This window comes from Brachyistius frenatus, unplaced genomic scaffold, assembly GCF_029030835.1.
Source record: "Brachyistius frenatus isolate BFR_SWC_R1_liver_20210118 unplaced genomic scaffold, ASM2903083v1 Contig_202, whole genome shotgun sequence".
Lineage (NCBI taxonomy): Eukaryota > Metazoa > Chordata > Actinopteri > Embiotocidae > Brachyistius > Brachyistius frenatus.
Window position 1 is genome coordinate 458,363 of NW_027210801.1, and position 19,129 is coordinate 477,491.

The 19,129-nt window shown below is 42.4% G+C and overlaps 1 protein-coding gene and 1 pseudogene across 1 annotated transcript in view; one reads left to right on the forward strand and one right to left on the reverse strand.

Moving 5' to 3' along the window:
* The window catches only part of enpp6 (ectonucleotide pyrophosphatase/phosphodiesterase 6), a 35,324-nt gene extending 30,013 nt beyond the window's left edge, over positions 1-5,311 (reverse strand). Inside the window, 1 exon segment of the mRNA XM_069718918.1 lies at positions 4,966-5,311. Within this exon segment, the coding sequence (XP_069575019.1) occupies positions 4,966-5,221 (256 nt within the window). The 5' untranslated portion in view covers positions 5,222-5,311.
* Positions 5,312-16,264: 10,953 nt separating this feature from the next.
* LOC138632965 (uncharacterized) lies at positions 16,265-17,035 on the forward strand (annotated as a pseudogene).
* The last annotated feature ends 2,094 nt before the right edge of the window (positions 17,036-19,129 follow it).

The window sequence follows — 19,129 nt, forward strand, 5'->3', positions numbered from 1 at the left end:
GAGAGATCCCCTGAACCTGTCCTGCCCCGTGGCCGTCCTCCGGAGCCGTCACCTCAGTCCGCCCTGCCCCGTGGCCGTCCTCCGGAGCCGTCACCCCAGGCCGTCCTGCCCCGTGGCCGTCCTCCGGAGCGGTCACCCCAGTCCGCCCTGCCCCGTGGCCGTCCTCCGGAGAGATCCCCTGAACCTGTCCTGCCCCGTGGCCGTCCTCCGGAGCCGTCACCTCAGTCCGCCCTGCCCCGTGGCCGTCCTCCGGAGCCGTCACCCCAGGCCGTCCTGCCCCGTGGCCGTTGTGGAATATAGATCTGCTTAGTGCATATGAGGGCTCATATGTTGTATGCTAATACAATATAATTTGGGTTGTCTTCCACCAAAAGTCATGTATATTGATGTATTCTTTGTTGGTTGGTGGAGGTGGGGGTTGTCTTCCTTCACCCCCTGGAGTCCTCCAGACAGCCATCTGATAATGCTTCAAAGAACAACTGTATGTGACCCCACAGGTTGCAGACCTCCTACTGTGACCTTTTGGTTTGGCCAAGCAGTATCACTCTCATTTACATACACAGCCTTTTGTCTACACCTTAAGATTGGTAGTGATGGCACGACCTATATGTAAGTAATATGATATGATATATATATGTGTGTTGTATTGTTGTAAACATATCCTAGCACAGAAGCACAAAATATATACTGACTGTAAGCATTGTAGAACACATGGCTTATGCAGGAACTTATCACGTTGGGGTCACAGTAGGGTGCAACTCACTATCAGATCAAAAGGGGGATGTGGTTCAAACGGAGGACAGTGGAAAAGTACTGAGACAAACATACTATGCAAATGTTCCCGCCTCACTGTAGGTAGCACCTCTTCCTATAGTATAAGTGTATGTGCCGGAAAGGGGGAAGTCAGACTCCAACAAAGAGACCTCAGGTTGATGTTGGGCTCTCCAAGATATCTTGTAAACTACGCTTAATAAAAATCAACTAAAACCGGTAAATGCCTAAATACTGCTTCTATCAACGGACTCGGGGAAAACAATTGGGGACAATAATTTGAGATACAACACCGTCCTCCGGAGCGGTCACCCCAGGCCTCCCTGCCCCGTGGCCTTCTTCTGTCCACCTAGGTTTCCTGTCTCATGTCTTGTGTTAGTGTGGTCCTCCGTCCCTCCTCCGGTCCCCCCTCCTCCCACCCGGTCCGGTCCAGTTTTGGTCGCCGAGAGGCTCCCTTTGAGGGGGGGGTACTGTCAGGAGTTCAGTTTTGTCCTCCATTTTGCCCCCGATCACCTCTCCTCCTGTGTCCCCTGTCTTTGTCTGTGGCCACGCCACTCACCTCCCGTGGCCACGCCCCTCACCAGTCCCAGCAGATGCAGCCACTCAACCCTGATCACTACCTGCAGGTGTGCTGCATCTCCCTGATCACCTCCCCAGACTACATGTACCCTGCCCCTGCACAACTCTGGTTGTCGGTGCATTTTTGTTAGCCCCCCGTCCGTCTTCCGTCTGCTCCCCGTCAGCTCTCTGTCAGTCCTGTTCCTGTTCCCGTTCCTCCGGCCTCTGTGTCTCCTGCGGAAATCCCCGTCAAAATCACCAGTCGGTGGAGTTGCCCTCTGGGCTTGGAAGATTGTTGACACCGTCCCTTCCGCTGGTCTGCCGGCTGCCCTGTTACCCGTGTCCCCCTGGAGCTGTCGGTTGAGTTGCCCTCCCGACTGGACGTAAAGTGGACACGCTCGGTGCCACCTTTTGGTTTGTAGTTTTTTTGTTTGTTTTTTGGGACAATAAAGACAGTATTTTTTGGAACTTATACCTCGAGTCTGTGTGCTTGCATTTGGGTCCTGGAAAAATACTCCACCACATAACAGTAGTAGAAATCATAGTCTGGGCTCAGACACATTTCTAAAAACTCTAACCATGTCTGTGAACACAGTTCATTGCTGCATCCACAAATACTGGTTAAAACTATACCATGCAAAGAAATCACCATTTACAAACATGATTCAGAAACACTGATACATTTTCTGGGCCTGAGCTTATTTAAGGTGGTCTGAGACAAAGGAACCATTACTGCTAAATGATATGTACAGGTTTTGGAGCAGCATATGATGCCATTCAGACACCTTCTCTTTCAGATAAGGCCCTACTTATTTCAGCAACACAATGCCAAACCACATTCTGCAGGTATGACAACATCATGGCTCCATAGCAGAATAGTCAGGGTGCTAAATTGGCCTGCCTGCAGTCCATACCTGTCACCTATTTAAAAGATTTAGCGCATCATAAAATGAAAAATACAAGAACGGAGACCCTGAACTGTTGAGCAGCTGAAATTCTATACCAGGTAAGAATGGGACATTTCACTTCCAAAATACTAGCAACTGTTCTCCTCAGTTCTCAAACATTTCTAGAGTGTTGTTAGAAGAGGAGGTGGTGCAAAACACTGTTAAACATGCCACTGTGTCCCCTTATTGCTCCTCACCTGCACTAACTTGTTTGGAGACAGAAACTTTCACAGCACGTGACTATTTGAACACCGCCTGCCAACACATTTTTTTCCCCTACCATGGCACTGCGTGGCACTCCTTAAAAGTTCCGTGCTCCCACACATTTGGCAAATTAGTTCCTTCTTGTCCATTCAACTTCTCCACTGTGTTTCTGTTTTGCTCCAGGGTCTCAAGATGTCCACATATACAAACACTTGACAAAAACAGAGCTTTACTACATCTAACAATCCCTCAGTTACTCTCTTTCCTGAAATCACAAAATTCTCCAACAATCTAAAGACCCTCAAAGATGGATTTTCAGTGCTGGAGAGGTAATTCATGGAGTTTAGGGAGACACCTCAGCCTGCATCAGAGAACCTCTGATAACCAGCCGAAAAACGAGACCCATACTCTGATCCTTCAGCGATCGGATCAAATCAAAGAACTACAAAATGCCATAAGACAGCTACAGGAGGACAACCAATTTGCCTGATGTTCCAGACAATAAAAGAGGAAATGAAACGGCATCAACCAAAGCAGAACCAGGGAAACACTACACAAAGAAGATCACCAACAAACTTTAACCTCTACTTCATCCTACTCTGCTTCTAGTCCTCCTAGTCCCTGTACTTCAGGTATTATCACTGCTCCCTCTTAATCAACCATACCCTGCCTCCCAATAGGGTGGGGGACAGCTGTCAGTTGCCGCTGACAGTTGAAAGTTACCGACAAGCTCGAAGTTCATGTCTCAGTGCTTTAATAGTCAACTAAATATCAACATGGGTTAACAATACTAAGCATTAACCAGTTGATACTTATGGGTGCATTTATGAATTCAGTCTGAAATGGTCATCTGAGCTGTGGTTCAGACAGTTTCACTTCACTCAGAGCAGGGGCGGATTGATCATTCAGTGATGAGTGGGCTGCAGGTAAACAACTGTACACTGTCAAAGAAAAGGCCTGTTTAAAATAAAGCCGCTGCAGTTGCTATTCAAGAATGTTAATTTATATACAGTACATGTTCTGTTTTTTGTTTTTTTTCTTAAAACCCAAAAGAACCAATTGCACCATTTGCCCCTCACAGTCTATCACAAAGTAGTGAAACCCTCCCCATCTTCACTGCTGAGAGACTCTGCCTCTGGTATGCTCTTCTATGCCCAATGTCACTGACCTGTTGCCATTCAACTTAATTAGTTGTGAGATCTTCCACCATGTGTTTTATTTAGCATTACTCAACTTTTCCTATCTTTTTTTGTCCGTCCCAATGTTTTTGAAATGTGTTGATGCTATCAAACTTAAAATGTGCATATATTTTTCATAAAACAGTTTCAACATTTGATTTGTTGTCTTCATTTTATTTTAAATTACATATGGGTTTACATCACTTGCATCACTTGATATCAGTTACTTTAAAACAGTAAATGGTGAGGCAAAATATATGATCAGAGGCAATTTAAATACTCAGCAAATTACTGTGCAGTAAAAATTGGGCAGAAAGAACAAAATGTTTTCAATGTTGTGAGGTTCATCGAGGTTGAAATAAATCCCCAACACTTTTCAATATACTGTATACACTGATCAATTATGAAAACTACTTGTAAACTCACCTGCCGCTGTAGTCCTTACTTTAGGTTTGTGTTCCCAGTTTATGTTTGAAAATCACTTGCTTCCTGTCTCTGTCTTGTCTCATGCCTCCTCCCCATTTTGGTGATTGTCATGTCTGACCATACCTGCCTCAAACCATAACAATACAGACTGACCAAAGAATGGACCCAGCCAAAGCAATTTTCAGCAGTCTTCCCTTTTCATGGAAAGACTATGGTAACTAACAAGTATTATACTTTACCTGGCAGTGTTTTTATGGTTTGTTTTTTTTATGTTATTCTAGCTTAAAACGATGCAATGTTTTATTAATGTTTTACCAGAATGCTCTTCTTACAGAAAGTATAACATTCTCTAAAAACAATTTGAACATATGTACAAAATATGAGCACAAAACACTTATATAATGTATATATGTGTAATATCCTTCACTGAAATTCTGGGAACATGAATAAAATGTGCTACTAATAACTATTTAAGAATTAAGGTAGCCTATAATGTTACATATATTCTAACATGATATAAAAAAATAAAAAAAAAACATTTTAGGAATGTTAACACAAAATATTTTTAAAATGACCATTCTGGGAACAACAACAACAACTTCCTGCTGATAACATAACTAGGACAAAAACAGAACAGGCCCAATCAGAGCTGAAGTGGACCAGAAAGAGAAGTAGTCCTCTTTCAGATGAACTCTTCTATGTAAGACATGTCTTTTATTTATTAGGCTTATTGATCAACTGTATTTACATTAACTGTTAAATTGGGGCCAGGTGGGCTCCAGAGTTATACTGATGTCTTCTGTTACTTAAAATGTTTGTGTTAGTACTGTACACCCATGACAAACAGATAGAGGTAGGCTATAAATAAGTAGATATATTACCTGTCATTAAAGAGTAGTAGTTGGGGTATGACAAACTCGGGAAGTCGGGCGTCAAGTAGTCTACCTTCACACCATTTTCTACAAGCTCGCGAAATCCTGGTAGTGTGTTCAAGTCATCCATGTAGTCATAGCGGAATCCATCGATTAGGAAGACGAGCAACGGACGAGCAGCGAGACCCCCCTGTACCGTGCCGAGTAGCAGTAGCAGCTGGAAGAAGAGACGCGGGGAGCACAAGGGTGTCTGTCTCAGGGACATGATACAGTCGCCTTGTTCTGTAGCGCGCTCATAAACGGTAAACCAAACAAGTGCTCTCTCACTGAGTGAACTGCCAGCTGCGGTGGAATGGTGTCCGAATCGCAAACTGCGGTGGGTGGGGTCTGTATGGGTGCGTAATTACACGCAGCCATAACGCCCGCCTCTGTGGGAAGGCGTAATTTGTTCTGTGTGGCTGATGATTTTACATATAGCTCCTGACAGATGCCAATCTCCCGTGAGAAAACTTAAAATATATTTTAGTTAGTTTAGTCAAACCTTTACAATGTCACAAAATGAAAATATATCATGAATAATTGGATAAACTCCCCACTCTCTTTTAAAGTAGATCATTAAAAGAGCAAAAATAGGGTACAGTTTCAGGATTTGCTGAGAAAATTGTCATAATCCGGCCATCTGCCTCCGTGTGGGGTGAGGGGAGAGCAGAGAGAGAAAAGGACAGCATAGAGATCCAAAACATGAGCTGTTGGTGGGGCCGACAATCACAGAGCAAAGTTTTACAGCTAGATACCCCCCCCCCCCCACCCCTTTATTGGTGATGATTAAATTTTGGGGGCAACAGCTGACCTTCTGCCATAGAATATCACAGAGAAAAAAAATTCCACTAACTACAGGCACTGACGTGGAATATAAATACCTCTTTTTAGATTATGGACATTGATCTATTTCATTTTATATGCTAAAATTGAACTCGTCTCGCTGAGATAATGCCGGTGTCCGATGAAATGATCCACAGAAAGGGACTTGAAAAAGCTTTTGCTATGTAATTTATCTTTATTTCCATAGTTCTGACCAGGAAACTTGTTGGTAAACTCATAGTTTTAGCAGTACTACTATAGTACATTTTGATTTGCTCTAGTTTTTAAAAGTCAACACAGGACAGACATTTTATTTTTGTTTATCTCTGTTTTGTCCAAAGGCTGTGAAGAAAGCAAGGATGACTGTGATCATGGTCATGTGTTTGGTGCCAATCAAACTGCGCATACATGAGTCACAATTAATGTATGGCTTAAAGAGATGTGCCAATCTGTGGACTGTTGACAACATGGACTAACTGAAACCTAAAGATAACTGCCACATAGATTCAAATCAATTAAATTCAACTTTATTTATACAGTGGGTACGGAAAGTATTCAGACCCCTTTAAATTTGTCACTCTTTGTTTCATTGCAGCCATTTGCTAAAATCAAAAAAGTTCATTTTATTTCTCATTAATGTACACTCAGCACCCCATCTTGACAGAAAAAAACAGAAATGTAGAAATTTGTGCAAATTTATTAAAAAAGAAAAACTGAAGTATCACATGGTCATAAGTATTCAGACCCTTTTGAGCTAGTACAGCCATGAGTTTTCTTGGGAATGATGCAACAAGCTTTTCACACCTGGATTTGGGGATCCTCTGCCATTCTTCCTTGCAGATCCTCTCCAGTTCCGTCAGGTTGGATGGTGAACGTTGGTGGACAGCCATTTTCAGGTCTCTCCAGAGATGCTCAATTGGGTTTAGGTCAGGGCTCTGGCTGGGCCAGTCAAGAATGGTCACAGAGTTGTTCCGAAGCCACTCCTTTGTTATTTTAGCTGTGTGCTTCGGGTCATTGTCTTGTTGGAAGGTGAACCTTCAGCCCAGTCTGAGGTCCAGAGCACTCTGGAAGAGGTTTTCTTCCAGGATATCTCTGTACTTGGCCGCATTCATCTTTCCTTCAATTGCAACCAGTCGTCCTGTCCCTGCAGCTGAAAAACACCCCCATAGCATGATGCTGCCACCACCATGTTTCACTGTTGGGATTGTATTGGGCAGGTGATGAGCAGTGCCTGGTTTTCTCCACACATACCGCTTAGAATTAACACCAAAAAGTTCAATCTTGGTCTCATCAGACCAGAGAATCTTATTTCTCATAGTCTGGGAGTCCTTCATGTGTTTTTTGGCAAACTCTATGCAGGCTTTCATATGTCTTGCACTGAGGAGAGGCTTCCGTCGGGCCACTCTGCCATAAAGCCCCGACTGGTGGAGGGCTGCAGTGATAGTTGACTTTGTGGAACTTTCTCCCATCTCCCTACTGCATCTCTGGAGCTCAGCCACAGTGATCTTTGGGTTCTTCTTTACCTCTCTCACCAAGGCTCTTCTCCCACGATTGCTCAGTTTGGCTGGACGGCCAGGTCTAGGAAGAGTTCTGGTCGTCCCAAACTTCTTCCATTTAAGGATTATGGAGGCCACTGTGCTCTTAGGAACCTTGAGTGCTGCAGAAATTATTTTGTAACCTTGGCCAGATCTGTGCCTTGCCACAATTCTGTCTCTGAGCTCCTTGGACAGTTCCTTCGACCTCATGATTCTCATTTGCTCTGACATGCACTGTGAGCTGTAAGGTCTTATATAGACAGGTGTGTGCCTTTCCTAATCAAGTCCAATCAGTTTAATTAAACACAGCTGACTCCAATGAAGGAGTAGAACCATCTCAAGGAGGATCAGAAGAAATGGACAGCATGTGAGTTAAATATGAGTGTCACAGCAAAGGGTCTGAATACTTATGACCATGTGATATTTCAGTTTTTCTTTTTTAATAAATTTGCACAAATTTCTACATTTCTGTTTTTTTCTGTCAAGATGGGGTGCTGAGTGTACATTAATGAGAAATAAAATGAACTTTTTTGATTTTAGCAAATGGCTGCAATGAAACAAAGAGTGAAAAATTGAAAGGGGTCTGAATACTTTCCGTACCCACTGTATAGCGCCAAATCACAACACAGGTTATTTCATGGCACTTAACACATTAAAGTCCTTACAGAAGAATTTTATAGAATTATACAGAGAAACCCAACAATTCAACAATTCCCATATAAGCTAAGAGGGAAAACTCCTCTTTAAAGGAGGAAAACCTATACGGTAACGAAACAAGGAGAAAAATGAGAAAAAAGGGATGGGAAAAAGGGAAACATGTTATCAAGGAAACTCTATTGTTTAGGCCTGATATACTTTGAGACTCCTCTGATTTCCTGAATGTGGGGTAAGGGTCCCATAAAGGACACCCGACCTCAGGAACTAACTGTCCTTGATAAGTGTTGATTGTGGTCACACTGGACACAACATGTCTGACTCTCTGTCTGGCAGTATTCAGCCGAAGACACATTCTTATCCTTATCGAAACCAATGTGTACTAGACACTCAAATAATAACTGAACTTTAAATTGGTACAGTTAAGTCTGTAAGTACTGTGGTCAGATTTGTGAACTAATTTTCTTGTTGTTTTAAGTGTTGCTTGTGATTACAGGACTAATTGTGGAGAAATGCTGTTTCAAAACAGAAAGAAATTTCCACCATGTTTCCAGTCTTTTATGCAGGAAAGGCATGGAGAGGGAGAGGAAACAATTTAGAAGTCTCTAAAATTAACTATATAATTTGGATGTTTCTCTACATCATATTATGGTGCACATTTGAGTCTCTTTGTAATAATAGTAACATTGATGGTTATCTTTCAAACATTTTCCAAAACCAAATCTACAACGTTACAGTTACATTGTGAGATCAATTTCACTACAATTGAAATATCTAAATGAACAATCACAAAAAGTTTAGGAACTGAATTGAATGAAAATAAGAATTGCTTGAAAACTATCAGAATTAAACTGTAACCAAATCGAACTTGTGTTTTCCCTCTGCTACCTGTATACAATGTTGTCTGAGCTCCACAGGTGGTCGAGTGTTGTCCGGCAGGCCGCCTCTGATGGTTCTCTGCCTCAGCCTCCACCATACAACCCTCCGCAAACCAACAATATATCAAACCAAGAGACACAAACCAGCTGATGTGAGTGAAATGGCTGAGCTGCCATCCTTCAAGGGCTAGGAACACAGAGGGGGCTGTAGGGTCCCAGTACCAAGGGCCTCTTGACAGACAAATTAAAGTGTTGAAAGTGCTAAGACTGCGGCCAAGCTGGACTTTGAGCAAGAGACTGCTGCAAAGAGAGACACAACTTAACTGCAGGCTGATTTCCTCCGAACCAACAACGGAAGCTGCTCCTCCTTTCAACATCACTTGGTAAATGGTCTATACTTGTATAGCACTTTATCACCTTTCGGTCTCAAAGCGTTTTAACATGTTTTTTCCCATTCACCCATTCACACACTAATGAGACAGATCACCATGCAAGGTGCCGCCATCAGGAGTACATTCACACACTGATGGTACACCATCGGGAGCAACTTAGGGTTCAGTGTCTTGCTCAAGGACACTTAGGCATGTGGACAAGAGGAGCTGGGGATCAAACCACCAACCTTCTGATTAGTATGTAACCCACTCTACCGTCTGAGCCACAGCCTTCTGGAGGTGCCTGCACAGGAGGAAATGGACAATGACATGAGGTGAGAGGGACGACTCAAGGAGGTAGGCCGACTGACGCAATGCTCATCCACGGGTGAGAGCTGACAACTTTCAACACTGTGTTATCTGAGAGCAGAGAGAGAGAAAAAAGAACAATACACACTGACTTAATGCCAGTTACAAATCATTAAAAAGTTTAAAAATTTGATTAACTAATTGTGTGTACACCATCCCTGGTTCCATATTGCGGATATGACAATATAGAAATTGTATCTCAAAATCCTTCCAAATCAAACTTGACATTCGTTAAAAAAGTTAAACAGACTCGTTCAGACTCCCAGGCTGCAGTTTTAAAAAGATGTCTTAAAAAATATAAGCTGTTAGCAGGTTGCAAGTTTTTAATTAAAAAAAACCTCTCACAAACAAATTCTGTGCAATTCTCATCACATATCAATTCAACTTTGCCTGTAAAATCAGACAAGCTGTGGGATTCAACCATAGAAGGTGCTGAGCCTGTGGTTATAACTGCTGTTACAAGGGGCCAGGTAGTGGATGGGTGCTACATCCTCTTTGTAGATCAGCAGCCCCACCACAAAATGGCCGCCGATCTACAAACTGCATCTCCCAGAATGCCTCACCACTCACCCAGGTGTGAGTGTTTAAGCCACCTGATTGAGGAAGGACTTAAGGGCTGCAGGAATCAGACAAAGGGGAGAGAGAGAGAGAGAGAGAGCCAGCAAGCAAGTGAGCAAGCACATGGCTGGAAGGAGTGTCAGAAGCACACGTGGACTGGAGAACTGCCTAAAGAACAGAACCAGACTGAGGAGGAACTAGTGATGGTGAGATGAAGCCTCATGAGGCATCGAACCACTTCAGCCAATTGGTTCTAGAAAGGGTTCATTACTCGAAGCTTCATGTGAACACGAAACCACCTACTGGCCAAGTGTATAATCACAGGCAGCTGTATCTGAACCACATCATGTGATGCATTGAATTTTTGTGTCTGTTATGGCTGTTGGGAATGACTATGAATTACAAAAATGTATGACCAAATAATTTCTGTACATAAATTATCACATATGTGCATAATAAAATATTTTTTGAATGTATTCTGTGTGTGTAAATTTTCCCAAAATGGTAGTATCATATGATATGGCAGGTTGTGTAATCATGTTTTTCTGTCACTTTAGGAAAATGGCATGGGCTTAAGCAGGCAGAGGACAGTGGAAGTGCTTGTGGAACTAGGAAGAGGGGACTGAATATGCTTGTGTAACTTGGACAATGATGTACAGGACAGGGGACATTTTATTCATTTTTATTCAGAAATAACAGTTTCTCAACAGTTTTTGGTTTTATGGATGTCCACATGTCAGAAGTAAGGCTAACAGCAGCCACCTTTTCCACTTTAGCCTTAGCCTTCTCCTTAGCTGACTCATACTTGGCCTCCACCATGGCCTTCAGAGCCTCAAGGAAAAAATATATAGTGCTGAACTGTGAGACACAATAAAGTACTCATTTGTTTCATGCATGCACCCATACATACCTGCCCTGTAGGGAGGACATAATTAGGATCCAGTTTGGACACAAATGCCCTGAATCCAACATCATCCACAATACTGAAGGGCTGTGTGTCCTTCACTATCATGGAGATGAGGGCTTCATCCACCTCTTGTTTTCTGGTGGCTGGTTAAAAGAGAATAAATACAGTGTCTGTTACCTGTCTTTATTTGCACAATAAACAAAAGTGAACAGGGAAAAATTGTGATGGTGCATTTGTAATATTGTAATGACTTACCTTGGCTGGGTGAAGCTCCAGTTTCCTCCTTATTCTCATGCAAGGCACGGTAACGCCTCAGCATGGATGAGGTGTTGTTATTGTACCCCAACTCCTGGGAGCACAATAAACACCTCACCTTTGAATAAAATAAGAAACTGTGAAAAATACAGTTCTTGATAAACAAACCTAATGTGTCTGAAATAGAGTTAGATATAGCTTACCTTATTAGGAGTTATTAAATCAAAGTGTTCCCACAGGGGAAATCCTCCTCTTCCTGGCTGGCTCCATCTTATCACCTCCTTCTCTCCTCACTCTCCTAAATCTCCAAACTATCTCTCTCTCTCTCTCTCTCTCTCTCTCTCTCTCTCTCTCTAACTTCTCCAAACTATCCAAACTCTCAACTGACCTCAACTCTCCACCAACAACCCACATTTTGAATGGAGCCTGAGGGGTTTATATTGCCGTCAAACCTCCCGGCAAAATCTGAACCACTTCCCGAAGCAGTCACGTGGTACAGCCGGCAGCGAGGCTTCGGACGTCATCATTTTTGGCTCCTCCCCTAAATGAAGCAAGCCTCGACACACGCTTCGAGGAAACGCCCCCTCCGTTACTCGACACACGCTTCGAAGCGTCGGCACACCTCGTAACATCACTAGGAGGAACCAAAGGAAGAAAACCTGCTAGCCGGTAGAACCGAGGACACTCTAAGTTGACTTTTATTTCTGACATTATTTAATTTAACAACCCCTTATCGCCACTTGGATGCATTTTGTTTTTGTACTTTTGTTTGGATAAAGAGCATTACCTGAGTTGTTGAGTTATAGAAGAATAAAATCTCACCTTTTTCTGGGAACCTTTTGCTTTTTGCCTATTTTTGTTCATTCCCTTGCACCACCCCACCCTAGCTGCACTTGTGACTTCTCATGACGTTACACTGCTAACAATGCTTAGCAGAGTTCTGATAGCAGTACAAACAGTATCTGTTGCACCACTGAAATCTCCTCTCCATGCAACCTGGTCCTGTTGACACATAAGTATGTTCCTCTGGTGCAGAGGCAGCCTGTAACCACCAGGACTGTGAGGAGGTGGACACAGGAGGCTAATGATGCCCTGCAGGACTGCTTTGAGTCCACGGACTGGGATGTGCTGTGTGGACCACAGCATGAAGGACTGCATCACAGAATACATCAAATTCTGTGAACACTTCACCATACCATCCCAAACTACACTGCTTCCCCAACAACAAGCCATGGATTATCAATGACCTGAAAGAAAGTGCTTCTTGATAAGAAGAAAGCAGCCTTCAGGTCTGGGGACAGGGAGGAGCTCAGGAGAGTGCCAGGACTCCTACAGGAGGAAGCTGGAGGCAAAACTCCAGCAGAACAATGTGAAGGAGATTATTGGCTTCAAGGTTGGAGGGAGACAACCAGGGGGATCCCTGGAGAGGGCCAATGAGCTAAACTGTTTCTTCAACAGGTTTAGTTCACAGCCTTCATCTGTCTCCTCCACACACCACACCTCAACTGCCTCCCCTCTCCACCCTTTGTCCCCCCCTGGTGAGCTGCATCGACAGAGCCCTCAACATCAAAGGGCTCTTCCACCACTAACACTATGACCACCATGCTGCTGGAATGTAAAAATTTCCCTCTGAGGGATTAATAAAGTATCCATCCATCCATCCATCCATCCATCCATCCATCCATCCATCCATCCATCCATCCATCCATCCATCCATCCATCCATCCATCCATCCATCCATCCATCCATCCATCCATCCATCCATCCATCCATCCATCCATCCATCCATCCATCCATCCATCCATCCATCCATCCATCCATCCATCCATCCATCCATCCATCCATCCATCCATCCATCCATCCATCCATCCAAACATCCATCCATCCATCCATCCATCCATCCATCATCCATCCATCCATCCATCCATCCATCCATCCATCCATCCATCCATCCATCCATCCATCCATCCATCCATCCATCCATCCATCCATCCATCCATCCATCCATCCATCCATCCATCCATCCATCCATCCATCCATCCATCCATCCATCCATCCATCCATCCATCCATCCATCCATCCATCCATCCATCCATCCATCCATCCATCCATCCATCCATCCATCCATCCATCCATCCATCCATCCATCCATCCATCCATCCATCCATCCATCCATCCATCCATCCATCCATCCATCCATCCATCCATCCATCCATCCATCTATCTATCTATCTATCGGCCTATCTATCGGCACATTTCTGATAAAGGGGGAAACAAGATGTCCCCACGTGTGCATTTATGTAATGTTCAAAGACTAAATTAAATTATTACTTAGATTAGGTACATTGATTGCTTTTGACTCAGAGCAAAGCTGAGCATGTTTATGCAAGTTTAACAACATTTAAAGTCTAGAAATAACTTGATAAACAGGTAGGGCCTTATATAATTATTTTCTTATTTTTGATAGTTCTAAACATATTGGATAACTAATAAAAAGGCAAAAACAGTGTGGATTTTAATCATAATCCAAAATAATAGAAGAGATAAATTGAACAAGATAAATCTTTAGTAAATAAAAAGCATCCAGATATTAAAGAATCAAATCTAGTATTTTAAGTATGGTTTTATAGAAAACTCAAAACGTGTGAAGTATATAGGAATGACGTTAAGTATAATATGGTGTGATATGCTCTCATATTTTACTTGATAATCTGTCTTGTCCTATTTGTTTTGATTGATTTGATGGATTGATTTGTAAATCTGTTCCTGAAGTTAGGTTTTTAGAAAGATATCATCACTTAAGTTGCACGACTACGACTCTGGACTGACTGACTATGGCTACTAACTAACTACAAATATGCTTATTACAAGATGGACAGTAGATATAAGTTATATAAACAACCGTTGTTGTTGTGTATGTTGTGTATTGTGAGATTTGTTCCCAAAGTTAATGCTGCACTCTCAGGGCTTGCCTCCAGCCAATAACCGTTTTCGAGTCCAGTGATCAGATCAGGGATAAGTTAAGTACGAGATAAAAGTAGAATGGAATGCCGTTGCAGTCCAATACTAATCGACCCTAAAGGATGGGAATGGCAAGGGGGCATATGGTTCTTTGTCAATTGTCTGCTGAATAGGCTCGGGCTGGGAACCAAGCGAGGCCAAATGAGGATAACATCAAGTACACAAGCTGGCATGGTACCAATGCACAATTACGGAAACACCAGCCCCAATATGAAGAACCAGACTAAAGGGAGGGACTTTGATGTGGTGACACTCGTAAAGAACATTCCAGATACGACTGAGAACAGAACCAAAACCATGAATGGAAACTATCACCCACTTGGACTTAATTTCACAGCTATTAACACCATAGGTTATGTACAATTGTTAAAGCAGGGTTTGACTACAGTATCTAAAAAATTCTTGTTCAAACTAATTGTTCAAATTCTCCTGAAAATCATATTTGTGCATCCCAGCCCTATACCACTCAAATAATAGCTGAGGCTTTAGTTAATGTACGATACTGGCTTCTGAACTCATCGTTCATACCTCTGTAACGGATGTCCGGATGCAGTGTTTTAGATAGTGTTGTATCTCAAATTGTTGTCCCCAATTGTTTTCCCCGAGTCCGTTGATAGAAGCAGTCTTTTAGGCATTTACCGGTCTTAGTTGATTTTTATTAAGCGTAGTTTACAAGACATCTTGGAGAGCCCAACATCAACCTGAGGTCTCTTTGTTGGAGTCTGACTTCCCCCTTTCCGGCACATACACTTATACTATAGGAAGAGGCGTTACCTAGGTTGTGGCGGGACATTTGCATAGTATGTTTGTCTCAGTACTTTTCCACTGTCCTCCGTTTGAACCACATCCCCCTTTTGATCTGATAGTGAGTTGCACCCTACTGTGACCCCAACGTGTTAAGTTCCTGCATAAGCAATGTGTTCTACAATGCTTACAGTCAGTATATATTTTGTGCTTCTGTGCTAGGATATGTTTACAACAATACAACACACATATATATATATATATATATATATATATATATATATATATATATATCATATCATATTACTTACATATAGGTCGTACCATCACTACCAATCTTAAGGTGTAGACAAAAGGCTGTGTATGTAAATGAGAGTGATACTGCTTGGCCAAACCAAAAGGTCACAGTAGGAGGTCTGCAACCTGTGGGGTCACATACTGTTGTTCTTTGAGGCATTATCAGATGGCTGTCTGGAGGACTCCAGGGGGTGAAGGAAGACAACCCCCACCTCCACCAACCAACAAAGAATACATCAATATACATGACTTTTGGTGGAAGACAACCCAAATTATATTGTATTAGCATACAACATATGAGCCCTCATATGCACTAAGCAGATCTATATTCCACAATAGGGGTTGGGGGGGGATTTGTAAGGTTTATGTAAATGATGAATTTTATGATGTTTGGATTTACATGATCCCGGGTTAATCAGTAATACATTCTAATGGCTCCTCAGGTTTCCCTGCTTGATAACTATGATTAACAGTTGTATTGTTCTCATACAGATTGTATCTAATTTTTCTGGTATTTTATTATAACCTTAAAACCTTAATACCTCTATTTTGATTATTTGTGTAAAAGTAAGTAAAAGAGCAACAGGCATAAACTAAATGATTTGATATCTGTTTCAACTTGTATAAATGGAAGAGGGTTTTCATCAAAATGGTCTTCAAGATATTATGACGGTGATTGCATTGGTCTACATTCTGACAGTATTGTTCACATGTACTGTAGTGTTTTTTCGTAATGTCAAGCCTACGCATCTCAGATCGGGACTGACTGGAGGAATCTCGTCTGATGTTACGGTGAGCATATTGCGTCACTTCCTGTCTACAAACAGGGTCACCGAATTAGAATCGCGGCTGTACACCATGCTAAACAACCAGCTAACCGTAGGAGCTTCTCAGGGAGGGGGTGTACAGCTGCCCAGGGCTGCAGGCTTAGTTAGCCGGTCCCCTGCAGCACCCGTACAGCTGGGACCACAGGGCGGCTGGGTGGCAGTATGAAGGAGGCATAGTCCCAAGCAGAAGCCCACGGTTCACCACCGACCCCTTCACGTCTCCAACCGATTTTCCCCACTCGGTGAAACACCCGCTGAGAAACCAACTCTGGTTATTGGAGATTCCATTTTGCGGAACGTGAAGTTAGCGAAACCAGCGGCCATAATCGGATGCCTTCCCGGGGACAGAGTCAGATGTCTTCCTGGGGCTAGAGACAGATGTCTTCCCGGGGACAGAGCAGGCAACATTGAATCAAACCTGAAACTGCTGGCTAAGGCTAATCGTAAATGCAGTCAGATTGATATTAACGTCGGCAGTAATGATACCCGGTTATGCCAATCGGAGGTCACTAAAGTTAATGTTGAATCGGTGTGCAACTTTGCAAAAACAATGTCGGACTCCGTAGTTTTCTCTGGACCCCTTCCTAACCGGACCAGTGATGATATGTTTAGCTGTACATCTTCACTTCACCGCTGGTTGTCAAGGTGGTGTCCCGCTAACAATGTGGGCTTCATTGACAATTGGAATACTTTCTGGGGAAAACCTGGTCTGATCCGGAGAGACGGCATCCATCCTACTTTGGATGGTGCAGCTCTTCTTTCTAGAAATATGGTGATGACTATTAACAGCCCTAAAACCTGACATCAAGGGTTGAGGCCAGGATGCAGAGTTACAGTCTTACAGCTCCTCTGCAGCTTCTTTAGAGCTGTCACTCACCCAAAACATTCAACATCCTATAGAGGTTGTGTCTGGACCCAGACCACCTAGATTTAAAAATACTCCAAAAAAAGATGTCAATAAAAATGTTATAAAAATGTATCCTACCAAATTAATGGATCGAAACAATCTGACATTTAAAAACAGACTATTACATATCAGATCTCTCGTCTAAATCTCTGTTAATAAATGACTTGATAACTGATCATCAGATTGATTTACTCTGTCTCACAGAGACCTGGCTGCAACAGGAAGAATATGTTCGTATTAATGAAGCAACTCCTCCCAGTCATATGAATTATCATATTCCTAGAGATTCACGCGGAGGAGGAGGAGTGGCAGCAATCAAAACTCAAAACCAAAACTCAAGTTTATTAATTAATCCGAGACCGAAACTTAATTATACATCATTTGAGAATCTGACTCTTAGTCTCTCACCCAAACTGGAAAGCACAGAAACTGATTATATTTGTTGTTGTTTATCAAAATTCAGAGTTTCTAACTGAATTCTCTGACTTTTTATCAGATTTAGTGCTGAGTTCAGATAAAGTGATGCTAGTGGGTGACTTTAACATGCATGTTGACGTGGACAACGACAGCCTCAGTTCTACTTTTAGCTCATTACTAGATTCTATAGGCTTTTCTCAATGTAAATAAACCCACGCACCATGGTAACCACACCCTCGATCTGGTTATGTCATATGGCATGGAAACTGGAAATTTAATTGTATTTCTCAAAACCCTGTTTTGTCGGACCACTTCTTATTAATGTTTGAAGTTACAATAATGGACTACACAGCATGTGGGAATAAATCTAACTACAGTAGATATCTGTCAGATAATGCCGTGTCCAAGTTTAAGGAAGCAGTTACATGCTCATCCTCTTCGATGCCGTGTGTTAAAGCAGTGGACGGCATCTACGTTGATCTTAGTCCCACACAAGTGGATCATCTGGTAGAAAACACTGCAGTATCTCTGCGCACGACTCCAGATAATGTCACCCCTCTGAAGAAGAGAGTAATGAACCAGAGGAGGTATTCTCCATGGTACAACTCAGAATTACGCTCTGCTAGGCAGAAAGTTGGAAAGGAAATGGCGTTCCACTAATTTAGAAGAATTTCACCTGGACTGGAAGGATAGTGTAATATTATACAAGAAAGCTATTCATAAGGCCAGACCTTTTTACTTTGTACATGATTCCATTAGGAGATGTCATCAGGAATCACTGCATAAACTTCCATTGTTATGCAGATGGGACTCAACTATATCTTTCTATAAAACCAGATGAAACAAATCAGTTAGTAAACTAAAAGCCTGTCTAAAAGACATAAAGGCCTGGATGACCAAAAACATCCTGCTTCTAAATTCAGAAAAAACGGAAGTTATTGTACATGGTTCTAAAAACCTCAGAAACTCTTTCTATAATCACTTAGATACTCTAGATGACGTTGTCTTGGCCTCCAGCAAAACTGTGAGGAACTTTGGAGTCATCTTTGATGAGAACTTGTCCTTTAGACACCATATAAAGCAAAGCTCCAGAACTGCCTTCTTTCATCTATGAAATATTAATAAAATCAGGAAAATCCTTCCTCAGCGTGATGCAGAAAAACTCATTGGCCGAAGTGGTTTCAAGTCACTTTGTGTGGACAATTTCACAGGAAACACAATGTTTCATAAACAGCCTTATGTCAGAGAGAGAAGCTCAAATACAGCATAAAACTGCATTGCAATGCCACGTCTTAAACTAAGTGTTTACGAACAAATTTCGTCATCAGTACTATGGAAAATGGGATAAACTACATGGCCAAAGTGGTTTCAAGTCACTTTGTGTTGACAATTTCACAGGAAACACAATGTTTCATAAACAGCCTGATGTCAGCGAGAGAAGCTCAAATACAGCATAAAACTGCATTACAGTGCCACGGCTTAAACTAAGTGTTTACAAACAAGTTTCCTACTCAGAATTATGGCAAATGGGATAAACTACATGGCCAAAGTGGTTTCAAGTCACTTTGTGTG